The sequence below is a fragment of the Diaphorina citri genome, unplaced genomic scaffold (assembly GCF_000475195.1).
Source record: "Diaphorina citri unplaced genomic scaffold, Diaci psyllid genome assembly version 1.1 scaffold2184, whole genome shotgun sequence".
In the NCBI taxonomy this organism is placed as follows: Eukaryota; Metazoa; Arthropoda; class Insecta; order Hemiptera; family Psyllidae; genus Diaphorina; species Diaphorina citri.
In genome coordinates this window covers 33,559-45,608 of record NW_007379609.1, presented here as the reverse complement: position 1 = coordinate 45,608, position 12,050 = coordinate 33,559, and the positions used below count along the sequence as shown (strand labels likewise).

Genomic DNA, 12,050 nt, shown 5'->3' with positions numbered 1-12,050 from the left:
TTTTTTTTTCTTTCTTAGGGGTATGTTATATAAAATAGAGACACGATGACTTTTTCCTTACTCACCTCTCGCGGACCACCTGAAACCTTCTCGCGGACCACTAATGGTCCACGGACCATAGGTTAAGAATGGCTGATTTACAAGAACTCTCTCTATTGATGATTTTACTCCTTGTCCAAACTGTAGACTACAATTGTGGCGAGTTGATTATTTGAGAGACTTACTAGGGTATGCAATAAGCTGATATGTGATGATACTGATTATAATTTTAAGAAAGAAGTGGAGAGTTAGAAAGGTTAGTAAATTGAATTATCTACTATACTAACCTAATACCCTCTTTTTCTTTTTGATTTTACTCCTTGTCCAAACTGTAGACTACAATTGTGGCGAGTTGATTATTTGAGAGACTTACTAGGGTATGTAATAAGCTGATATGTGATGATACTGATTATAATTTTAAGAAAGAAGTGAAGAGTTAGAAAGGTTAGTACTTAAATTGAATTATCTACTATACTAACCTAATACCCTCTTTTTCTTTTCCTAAGAGATTAGTTTCATAGCTCATATAAAGAGTAGAATAGAACAGATTGAACAGAATACATGTCGAGATAGGTAATCATCCATTGTTTCTCCCTCTAGTCGTGGTTGGATGTGCATATTACTCATGTCATTAGAGACAAAGAGAGATCGAGATCCCTTAGAGTTGAAATCAAGTTTTTCTCCAACAAGATTAGGAGCATGTCGTTGAAGTGATACAAGGAATGGTTCAAATCCAAAAACATCTTGACAGACTCCTTAAGCAAGTATCTTCCCTCTTATAAAAGGATTTTTGTAATGTCCCATTGACGCGCCTTATGCACAACTACCTAGAACAGAATACGCCTTGTTTATTCTGCCAGCGTAGGACTGAAAAGTCCCTTTACTCTCATGGAACAGAATATGCCTTGTTTATTCTACCAGCGTAGGACTGAAAAGTCCCTTTACTCTCGCAGCCTATCAACCACATGCTTGATCCATCTTCACTCTGGACAAATCCTGTGGCGGCGGCAGAGTTCCCTAAATTGGAGACAGCGTGAATTAAATGAGACGTTAACAACAACAAACCACATGCTCTCACCCTTGAGGAAGAACTGTTAGCAGTCAGAGAAATGGAAAATCAAATTCAAGTAGGTAAGCACAGTAGAACCTCGATTATTTCAACTAATTGGGACCGGGGGTAGTTGAAATAATCACTTTCTACGATCTGGACAAATCCTGTGGCGGCGGCAGAGTTCCCTAAATTGGAGACAGCGTGAATTAAATGAGACGTTAACAACAACAAACCACATGCTCCCACCCTTGAGGAAGAACTGTTAGCAGTCAGAGAAATGGAAAATCAAATTCAAGTAGGTAAGCACAGTCGAACCTCGATTATTTCAACTAATTGGGACCGGGGGTACCTAGTTGAAATAATCACTTTCTACGATGTTTTCCTTTGATAAGATAGGATAGCCTTTGAAATATAGAAAAACATTGGTTTTTGGGTTTGAAATAATAGGGAGTTGAAATAATCGAGGTTCTACTGTAAATATGAAAAACTCTCAATTTGTTCTTGGTTGGTTGCTTTTCATTTATTTTGTAGTGACTTTAAAAAGGTCTCTTTGACATTTTCTTTCTCTTCCTTCCTCCCTCTCTATCCTTCTCTCTCTCTCTCTCTCTTCCTCTCTCTCCCCCTTCCTTCCTTTCCTCTCTCCTCTTCCCTCCCTCCTCTTCCCTCCCCTCTTTCATTCTCTCTACAGTTTCCTTCTCTCTCCCCCTTCCTCTCTTCTCCCTCCTTCTTTCCCTTTCTCCCCCCTCCTTCTCTTCCTCTCTACCCCCCCTCTTCCTCTCTCCATACTAAACCTGTGTCTGTGTCACAAGTCTGTTGTGTGTTAAACGTTTGTTTAACTTCCAACTTGGAACATGCCTCAGTCCCTTACATGGTGATAATGACGCGAACCTCAATGACTATTATAGATCCAGCGGCTCTCAACCTGAAGCACTTTGTGGGTTCAGATAAGGTTCGTTCTTGGAACGGCTGGTTCTCTTCTATCCTGTCCTTCTCTCTTCGCTTTCGGGACGATAATGCTACGACACAGACCACACGGGTCTAAAATGTAGCAATTTTTATTGCTGCCAAATAAAAAACGGATCAGTAAAAATGAGGTAAGAGATATAAAAATAAGGTAGGATAAATTAGGTTAGGTTAAAGTTTAGGAACGGTTGGCTATAGATACGTAAAGTCTCGGGTGTTATTTAACACAAGGTTCCATACGCCCGGTTGGTCCAGTGGTAACGCGTTGGAACATGCCTCAGTCCCTTACATGGTGATAATGACGCGAACCTCAATGACTATTATAGATCCAGCGGCTCTCAACCTGAAGCACTTCGTGGGTTCAGATAAGGTTCGTTCTTGGAACGGCTGGCTCTCTTCTATCCTGTCCTTCTCTCTTCGCTTTCGGGACGTTAATGCTACGACACAGACCACACGGGTCTAAAATGTAGCAATTTTTATTGCTGCCAAATAAAAAACGGATCAGTAAAAATGAGGTAAGAGATATAAAAATAAGGTAGGATAAATTAGGTTAGGTTAAAGTTTAGGAACGGTTGGCTATAGATACGTAAAGTCTCGGGTGTTTTTTTAACACAAGGTTCCATACGCGCCTGATCTATGTAGGTATAGCGACATCCAAGAAGCACAAAGTGGGACACAGGGGGCTCTAAGGTTAAAGTTTTTTCGCTTTTGGGACGGATAAGATATCAGCCGTTACAGTTCCCTCTATCAAACCATTCCCCGGACTCGGTCTCACGGAAAAGTTATACTGTGTATAAGGCTTTTTTTTTGACACTAGTTGGTCATTGTTCGATTTCACTATTTCAGAATACCTAATTCAGAATTGAAAAGACCAAGCGTCCAATGTAGCAGTTGTTTCATCGCTACGAAATAAAAACGGCGGTGAAACACTCATCTTTTTTTTTTTTAAAAAAAAAAAAATAGCGACATCCAAGGAGCACAAAGTGGGAGACAGGGGGCTCTAAAGTTAAAGTCTAGGAACGGCTGATAACTAAAGTCTCAGGTGTTATTTAACACAAGGTTCCATACGCGCCTGATCTATGTAGGTATAGCGACATCCAAGGAGTGGTAATGCTAAGTGGGATTCAAGCTTAACACGACCACTGCTACATTGTATTGTTCCCTCTAATGCCCCCCCTCACGCACAGGGATCTGTCAGTCGGAACATGCACCAAGAAAAAAATTAGTAATAGGTTGCCACACGTTAGGGCACAAGAGCTCTATGATTAGGTTACTTCTACTGATTTAGGTGGTCGGAAGGCTATATTATAGTCTCGAGCTTCGCGATATAGAGTTCAATATTCTAGAGTTCCGGAACCCAGTCACTCGATTGGGCTTCCGGCACCCTAGTTTTTTCTCGGTGTGTGGGGGGGAAAAACCTCGAGACTCAAGTCTGTCAAATGGTCTGATAAATAAACTATAAAACACCTGTTATTACGTTAGACTTGTGTGGTCTGTGTCGTAGCATTCCCCCCATCCGGTAGTATGTCAGTATGTCCCTTATCAAAAAATTTTCCACACCTATTAATAATGTGGAATGTGGATTGTGGAAGCCCCCTTCCTTGAAGTTGTGTTGGACTGAGTTGGAACCTTAGCTCCATGTCCCTCACCATTTTTTCCCCACCCCAGTCAATCCCAGTCAATGTGTTAAACCATGACTGTAATGTAAGTGGGAGGCTACAATATCTTTCTAAACTACGCGAAAAATTTTTTCGGCTCTGTGCAATAACTACAAAAGCTGCACTCAGGAACAATTCCAAAAAATAATTAGGTACATATACATACATAATATAAAAGCTCCATCCCTGGTTGCCATTTTTTTTATATAAATAAGTTTGACTTTAAACATATTTCATCTGCAACTAAAAATAATACCCAATTAAGTCTGCCAGCGTTAATGCGCCTAAAGGAAAAATAAATAAATTAATAAATACCTCTCTGAAAACCTGTGCCAAGTTATGCCACTTATGACTTCTGGCCTCAAGTTTTTACTATCCAGTCAAGGATTTGGGCCTTACGATGGGAACTTTAATTGTCAAACGATGTGAAGGTATAAACAATAAGTATCCAACCTCGTCATCTTGTCACCATACTCAATTTTCAGTGGTTCCCAAAATGACCTCTTCATTCATCGAGCTTTGAAAAAATTTTGTCCCTCAAGTTTGTGACAAACAAGACTAGTGTTTCAGTTGTTGTTGTTGTTGTTGTTGTTGTTGTTGTTTTAGTGGCTTTAGCTTTCGCCGAATGGTTTTGGCAGAGTAAAGAGATGTCTTTTGTCTTTTTATATCAGCCATTCACCGGGGTGATGTTCTCTAGCCATGTTTAATTTACTCGTCCTGGACCGCGGTCAACCATCGCGAGGACTTGTTCTCCCTGTTTGTGTTTAACATCCCCTAGCCTTCAAATAGCCATTTCGTCTGTTACGGCAACGTTATTCGTCAGTGAATTCTCAACAATTTTCATTCATCAGAATCAAAGTTTACGAACGGCTGATTTACCGGTCCAGGTGATTTTGACATGAGATAGATTTATGACTCATTTCCTTCATGGAGGTTTCTCTTTTTTCCCATATTGTATTATTTGTGCTACCTCGTCTTTACGTATAGGAAACTTTGCCATTGGAGTATGTATTGGAATCCCAGTTAATAATTATGCAGAATGTATGGCCATGTTCTTACTTAGTCGGAAACTTTGTCATTGGAGTATTGGAATCCCAGTAAATAATTATATAAAAAATAAAGAAATGGAGATTCTTTGTGCTATTATGTCACAACTTTGGTGCTCACTGCAGCATTGTAGGATTTTTCCCAATATCTCAATAATCCTAACATCCAATGTTTACCTATTATGCTGGCACCGGTCACTATGCGCATTTACAGCATTGTAGGATTTTCCCAATATCTCAATAATCCTAAAATCCAATGTTTACCTACCATGCTGGCACCGGTCGCTATACGCATTGTAGGATTTTTCCCAATATCTCAATAATCCTAACATCCAATGTTTACCTACCATGCTGGCACCGGTCGCTATGCCCATTTATATGTCATAGCTACTCATTTTCCTCACGAGGCTGAGTGGGCCCCGCAACATGGTGATGGAGATGGATGGTTGAGCGAGGATGGCTGAAGTTCAGTAGGTAACCAGTGTACCTAACTGTTATTTGTGTTAAATAAGATAGTTACTTATTACTCTACAAGAACTCATAACTAATAAATAGTTATTGTTAGATTGGTTAGATACTAGGAACTCATACCTAATAAATTATCGTTGTACTAACTTCAACGGATATAACAAGGTAGTAACCTTTGTTGGCACACTATAATAAATCTAAATACAGTCACGGAATCAATCATTTGAATGATACAAATTTCTTGACCCCGCCGGGAATCGAACCCGGGTCTCCCGCGTGCAAGGCGAGCGCAATGACCACTAAGCATGGGAGCTGATCAGTAAATAATTATGTGCTGCAGAATGTATGGATATGTTTCCATCAATTTTACTGCCGTACAATGATTGCTTTGGTTTATCCATATTTGTATGCTGTATTGATGTGGCCGTCAGTGTTTTTTGAAGTTTTTAGCAGATTTTTCCTCGAAATAATATGTATGTATGTTTATGTTTGCCCTTCACTGGAATTAGGAATATTGAAATCCCAGTAAATAACCATGTTTCAAAAGGTAATAACTCCCCATTTCCCTTTCTTTCTGCCTCCCATAGAAATGTTCAATTCTATTCAGTAGAGAGTGACAGGTTCGTTTTCCAATAGAGTGTCACAAACTGCCCCTAATAGTAAACCACCAAAGTGTTGATAACCCCCTCTGTCCCCCACAGAAATGTTGGTTTTTTTAACGCCATAATGCAATAAAATCGTTTTCCAATAGTGTCACAATTTCAACACTATAATGCAATAAAGTAATAAACTCATTTTCCAATAGAGTGTCACAAAACACAAACTCCCCCTAATCGTAACTCCCCAAACCCTGTCTCATCTAAATAAAAATAAAAGGTAATAACTCCCCATTTCCCTTTCTTTCTGCCTCCCATAGAAATGTTCAATTCTATTCAGTAGAGAGTGGGAGGTTCGTTTTCCAATAGAATGTCACAAACTACCCCTAATAGTAAACCCCCAATGTGTTGATAACCCCCTCTGTCCCCCACAGAAATGTTGGTTTTTTTAACGCCATAATGCAATAAACTCATTTTCTAATAGAGTGTCACAAATTACCTCTAAATAGAGTGTCACTAAACACAAACTCCCCGTAATATTAACTCCCAAAAGTGTTAACAACCCCCTCTCTGTCCCCCAAACAGAGTTGTTGACAACCCTTCCCCTCTATCTCCCACAGAAATGTTGGTTTTTTTAACGCCATAATGCAATAAACTGTCATATGCTTTAGTTTGTCCATACTTGTATTAATGTGACTGTGTGTTTCTGGAGTGTTTAGCAGATTTTTCCTCGAAATAATATGTGTAATGTATATGTTTATGTTTGCCCTTCATTGGAATTAGGAATATTGGAATCCCAGTAAGTAGTTATGTACCTACTGCTGAATGTATGGCCATGTTTGCATCAATTTTACGGCCGTACATTGATTGCTATTGGCCTTCTATTGCTTTATTTTGCCCATATTTGATACTTTTTTATGCAGTTTTACTGTCATATGCTTTAGTTTGTCCATACTTGTATTAATGTGACTGTGTGTTTCTGGAGTGTTTAGCAGATTTTTCCTCGAAATATGTATAATGTATATGTTTATGTTTGCCCTTCATTGGAATTAGGAATATTGGAATCCCAGTAAGTAGTTATGTACTACTGAATGTATGGCCATGTTTGCATCAATTTTACGGCCGTACATTGATTGCTATTAGCCTACTATTGCTTTATTTTGCCCATATTTGATACTCTTTTATGCAGTGTAGTCCATCATGTGACCGCTAAATGGTCAATGTTTTCTTTAAGGTTTTAGCCTTTTCGGCACGTTTGCCCTTTCGGCACAACACGTTTGAGGTTTTTGGTTCGAGTCCAAGTCAAATCATACCGTTATTGTAAGACACATTAAGCTCAATCAGTCTGAGAGGGACCGGGAAAGGCTAGCAGCACGCGATACGATTCCACTATGGACAGCATAAATGTTACAAGCATGATTTCCACAGTGAGACTGTTACCTGGTAACATCATCACCATCAGATGATCACCATTAGCATCTATACTCTACAGCTACACCATTATCATCTATAGCCACACCATTCAAACCAATCATAAACCACAATCACCGCCACATTTGAAGCACGAAATGACGGGCCGGATTTGCAATGCAAATTCACCGTGTTCCTCTTTGCGTTACCTTCCCGCCTCGTGTGGCCTTGGCACGCTTCTCCAACTTGCAATAGAAAACCTTAGCGGTGTAGCCTGTGTGCAAAATACCAGATATAAAGTAAATGTTGAACTCTATATCAGAAAGATTGTATTCTAAGGATTCTAAGTAATTCCAACCGAAATAAATAGTACATAACTCAATGATAGAGTTCTTCCACCCTTATAAGTTTCATAAACTTGTGGCACCCTATCGCTATTTCTTTTTCTCATTGTACGCCACTGGAAAAGCTAGACACTATTTAGACATCACTGTCTGTGTTTGTGGTGAGGCTCATCTTCTCAATATAATATTGCTCGAGTTAAGCAAGGATGGGTAACAGTTAAGTAAGGATATCTACAGTGATCGCTATTTCTTTTTCTCAGTGTACGCCACTGGAAAAGCTAGACACTATTTAGACATCACTGTCTGTGTTTGTGGTGAGGCTCAATCGCTATTTCTTTTTCTCAGTGTACGCCACTGGAAAAGCTAGACACTATTTAGACATCACTGTCTGTGTTTGTGGTGAGGCTCATCTTCTCAATATAATATTGCTCGAGTTAAGCAAGGATGGGTAACAGTTAAGTAAGAATATCTACAGTATTGCTAGTGTTGAGTCGTTTTCCATACAACCCAATAGTATTGCTACACTTGAGGTGAGTTGCTGTGGTCAGGGAAAATGTTATGGTTAGTTAAACTTGGGAAAAACTTGTGAAAGACAACACTAGAGTGATCTAGTTGTGTTGGTGAGGTTGGGTTAGAGGCGATAGCACTTTGAATGCTTGAGAAATCACTTTGAATGCACCATTTTGAGCATTTTCCAATGGTTCATTAAATTAAACGCATTCCCAACCATCAAAGATCTAGGGTTCTGTTTCTAAGGCCAGACATTCACTATCAGGTAGACCTGACAGGTACATCTGATAAGTTCAGTTGATCAGGTATACCTGACACCTGATGAGCACACACATTATCAGGTAGACCTGACAGGTACGGCTGAAACGATCCGCCTGTCCGGTCGGTAGGGTAAGTGACTGCTTATTTGCTCAAGTGGTGACAGAATTAGACACAAGTATTGCCTGATTGTCCAGATAACCAAGAGTTATTAATGGCTTTCATTAGGGTTCTTTTCTTATGAGACTTTTTGGTCAAAAGACTGTCACACATGCTTTATAAGGCTTTATAAGATTATAAGGTGCTAAGTAGAAGGACAGAATGCAAGGGTAAGAAAACACCAACAGGTAGGGTAAGCGACTGCTTATTTGCTCAAGTGGTGACAGAATTAGACACAAGTATTGCCTGATTGTCCAGATAACCATTAGTTATTAATGGCTTTCATTAGGGTTCTTTTCTTATGAGACTTTTTGGTCAAAAGACTGTCACACTTGCTTTATAAGGCTTTATAAGATTATAAGGTGCTAAGTAGAAGGACAGAATGCAAGGGTAAGAAAAGAAGAAGAAAGAAGAAGAAGAAGTAAATTCAGCTGATTAATATCAGGTAACTGTGAACAAAATATGCAAGCGAAATATATTGCATCTTCATGATAAAGTAATTATAGGCGACAGAATCATTAGGTGATGAACATGGAATAGAATTAAAACAGGGTGTCTAATAATATTATTTATTTGTTCAAAGAAGTTTGATAGAGGGAACTGTAACTGCTGCTGAGATCTTATCGTCTCGAAAGCAAAGAGAGAAGGAAGAGGAGATAGAAGAAAGCCAGCCGCTCCAAGAAGAAATCTGATTGATTAAAGAGCATTCCGATTTGGCACACATCGATTCCTCCATATCCGATTGGAGACATATCGATTCTCGATCAAAATCGGATTTGGCGTAGACATCGGATTTGTTTAAGATAAAGTACGCCCCCGAGCGGGAATCGAACCTGTGACCTAGCGTTTACATTACAAGACGGACGTGCTACACTCCCAGCGAACTAGCTCGATTCCTGCCCGTTGCGAACTTTAAAAACAGGCTGGTTTTTCCTATCCCGTCCTCATTCTCTCTTTGATTCTGGGATGAAAGGGCGGAAAATCATTTCATTCAGTCTAATAAGCTTGGAGGTTAGCGCGCCTGCCTTGTAACGGCTAGGTCGCGGGTTCTAAAAGTTTGGACAACAAAGAAATTAATTATTTGAAGTCATTAAAGTCAATAAAGTTCGAGTGTATGGCCTCCATACACGCCCTACATGGACGCTACGCCACTGTAGGCGACAGAATCATTAGGTGATGAACATGGAATAGAATTAAAACAGGGTGTCTAATATTATTATTTATTTGTTCAAAGAAGTTTGATAGAGGGAACTGTAACTGTTGCTGAGATCTTATCGTCTCGAAAGCAAAGAGAGAAGGAAGAATCGGACTGGATTTAAGTTTAAGACGTTAGACTTAGAAATCCTGTCAAAATCAAGCCCCTGGATGTAAGCTTGCGTGCTAACTGGGACCGGACAGTTGCTTCGATTTATCGAGAGTTTCGAATTATCGAAGGTTTGAATTATCGAGAGTCGACTGTATTGATTTTGGTAATTTGATTGCTTAATTTTAAAGTATGGATTTTCAAAGTCTAGACCGGCCCTGGACCTTATCAGTATCGGAACACTTTCAACCCATCACCAACACGATTTGGCACACATCGATTCCTCCATATCCGATTGGAGACATATCGATTCTCGATCAAAATCGGATCTGGCGTAGACATCGGATTTGTTTAAGATAAAGTACGCCCCGGGCGGGAATCGAACCTGTGACCTAGCGTTTACATTACAAGACGGACGTGCTACACTCTCAGCGATTCCTGTCCGTTGCGAACTTTAAAAACAGGGTGGTTTTTCTTATCCCGTCCTCATTCTCTCTTTGATTCTGGGATGAAAGGGGGAAAATCATTTCATTCAGTCTAATAAGCTTGGAGGTTAGCGCGCCTGCCTTGTAACGGCTAGGTCGTGGGTTCTAAAAGTTTGGACACCCTCTGTATAATCATTAGGTGATGGAGATGGATGGTTGAGCGAGGATGGCTGAAGTTCAGTAGGTAACCAGTGTACCTAACTGTTATTTGTGTTAAATAAGATAGGTATTACTCTACCAAAACTCATAACTAATAAATAGTTATTGTTAGATTGGTTAGATACTAAGAACTCATAACTAATAAATTATCGTTGTACTAACTTCAACGGATATAACAAGGTAGTAACTTTTGTTGGCACACTAAAATAAATCTAAATAAAATAAAAAGGTAATAACTCCCCATTTCCCTTTCTTTCTGCCTCCCATAGAAATGTTCAATTCTATTCAGTAGAGAGTGACAGGTTCGTTTTCTAATAGAATGTCACAAACCGCCCCTAATAGTAAACCCCTAAAGTGTTGATAACCCCCTCTATCTCCCACAGAAATGTTGGTTTTTTAACGCCATAATGCAATAAACTCGTTTTCTAATAGAGTGTCACAAATTACCTCTAAATAGAGTGTCACTAAACACAAACTCCCCGTAATATTAACTTCCAAAAGTGTTAACAACCCCCTCTCTGTCCCCCAAACAGAGTTGTTGACAACCCTTCCTCTCTATCTCCCACAGAAATATTGGTTTTTTAATGCCATAATGCAATAAACTTGTTTTCCAATAGTGTCACAATTTCAACACTATAATGCAATCAAGTAATAAACTCATTTTCCAATAGAGTGTCACAAAACACAAACTCCCCCTAATCGTAACTCCCCAAACCCTGTCTCTCTCTCAGAGGCGTTGACGTCCCACCGTCAGCATGACGTCCGACGAGCTCCGCCTCTCGCAGATCGGCATGAAGGCGCGCTCTCCCGAGGGCCACGCCGCCAAGGGCATGCAAATCAAAGGCCACGAAGACATCTGGGTGGACATCCAAACCCACACGTTCAAGAACTGGGTGAACGAGCACCTCAAGAGCGTCGGCCTGCATGTGGAGGACCTCGCGAAGGATTTGGCAGACGGAACCAAGCTGTGTGCACTTGTGGAGATCCTGCAAAAGAGGAAGCTCAAGTTCTGGATTCGGAAGCCGACCAACCAGCATCAGTTCTTGGAGAACGTGACGTGTGCGTTAAACGCTATCAATGAGGACGGGATTAAGTTGGTTAATATCGGTGAGTGAGACGTTTTGTTATTTTTTACCTTGCTTTTCGCAGATTATCTTTAAATAAAAGTCCTTGTTCAGGATTAAAAAAAGTCTCGCCTCCCGTACTTTTAGCTCCGGTGACACTACTTACTAATAATATAGCAAAAGATTATTTGTTTTCCCATGAAATTTGACGTAGTTTTCACAAATGAAATAAAAAATAGTTTTTTTTTTTTAAAAGTGCCACTTCCGGGGTTCGAACCTGGATTTTGACATCAGCATCGAATTTGACTTACTTTTTCCCTTTCCAAAAAAAAAAAAAAAAAAAAAAAAAAAAAACTTCAAAATTCCGAGCCGTTCAAAAAGTACAAGAGGTTCGCTAGAACTTCTGAGCCAGGCTGTATGTGACAAGTATGCTAAAAATTTCTTATCTACCAAATTTACCCATGAAGCTAAATTCACCCAATTTTATTTCAAGACTTCATAGGATAGTCCGACCGACCCACAAACTGGTGAACAACC

At 39.8% G+C, this 12,050-nt stretch overlaps 1 protein-coding gene across 6 annotated transcripts; it reads left to right on the top strand.

The window, feature by feature from the left end:
- The first annotated feature begins 918 nt into the window (after positions 1-918).
- On the top strand, positions 919-11,757 carry LOC103518411 (filamin-A-like). 6 transcript variants are annotated; one of them, XM_026830212.1, is made up of 2 exons: positions 919-1,166; positions 11,181-11,757. In XM_026830212.1, exon 2 carries the CDS (start codon positions 11,205-11,207, stop codon positions 11,562-11,564), a length of 360 nt encoding a protein of 119 aa, XP_026686013.1. In that variant the 5' UTR covers positions 919-1,166; positions 11,181-11,204; the 3' UTR covers positions 11,565-11,757. The 6 variants fall into 6 exon arrangements, with proteins under 6 accessions (XP_026686013.1, XP_017303287.1, XP_008481697.1 ...); XM_017447798.2 differs by having other exon boundaries at positions 919-1,170; XM_008483475.2 differs by lacking the exon at positions 919-1,166 and adding an exon at positions 1,254-1,385.
- Positions 11,758-12,050: the final 293 nt, after the last annotated feature.

What these genes read in the sequence shown, in the direction of transcription:
- LOC103518411 (XM_026830212.1), top strand. Translation starts at nt 11,205, where the DNA reads ATGACGTCCGACGAGCTCCGCCTCTCGCAGATCGGCATGAAGGCGCGC.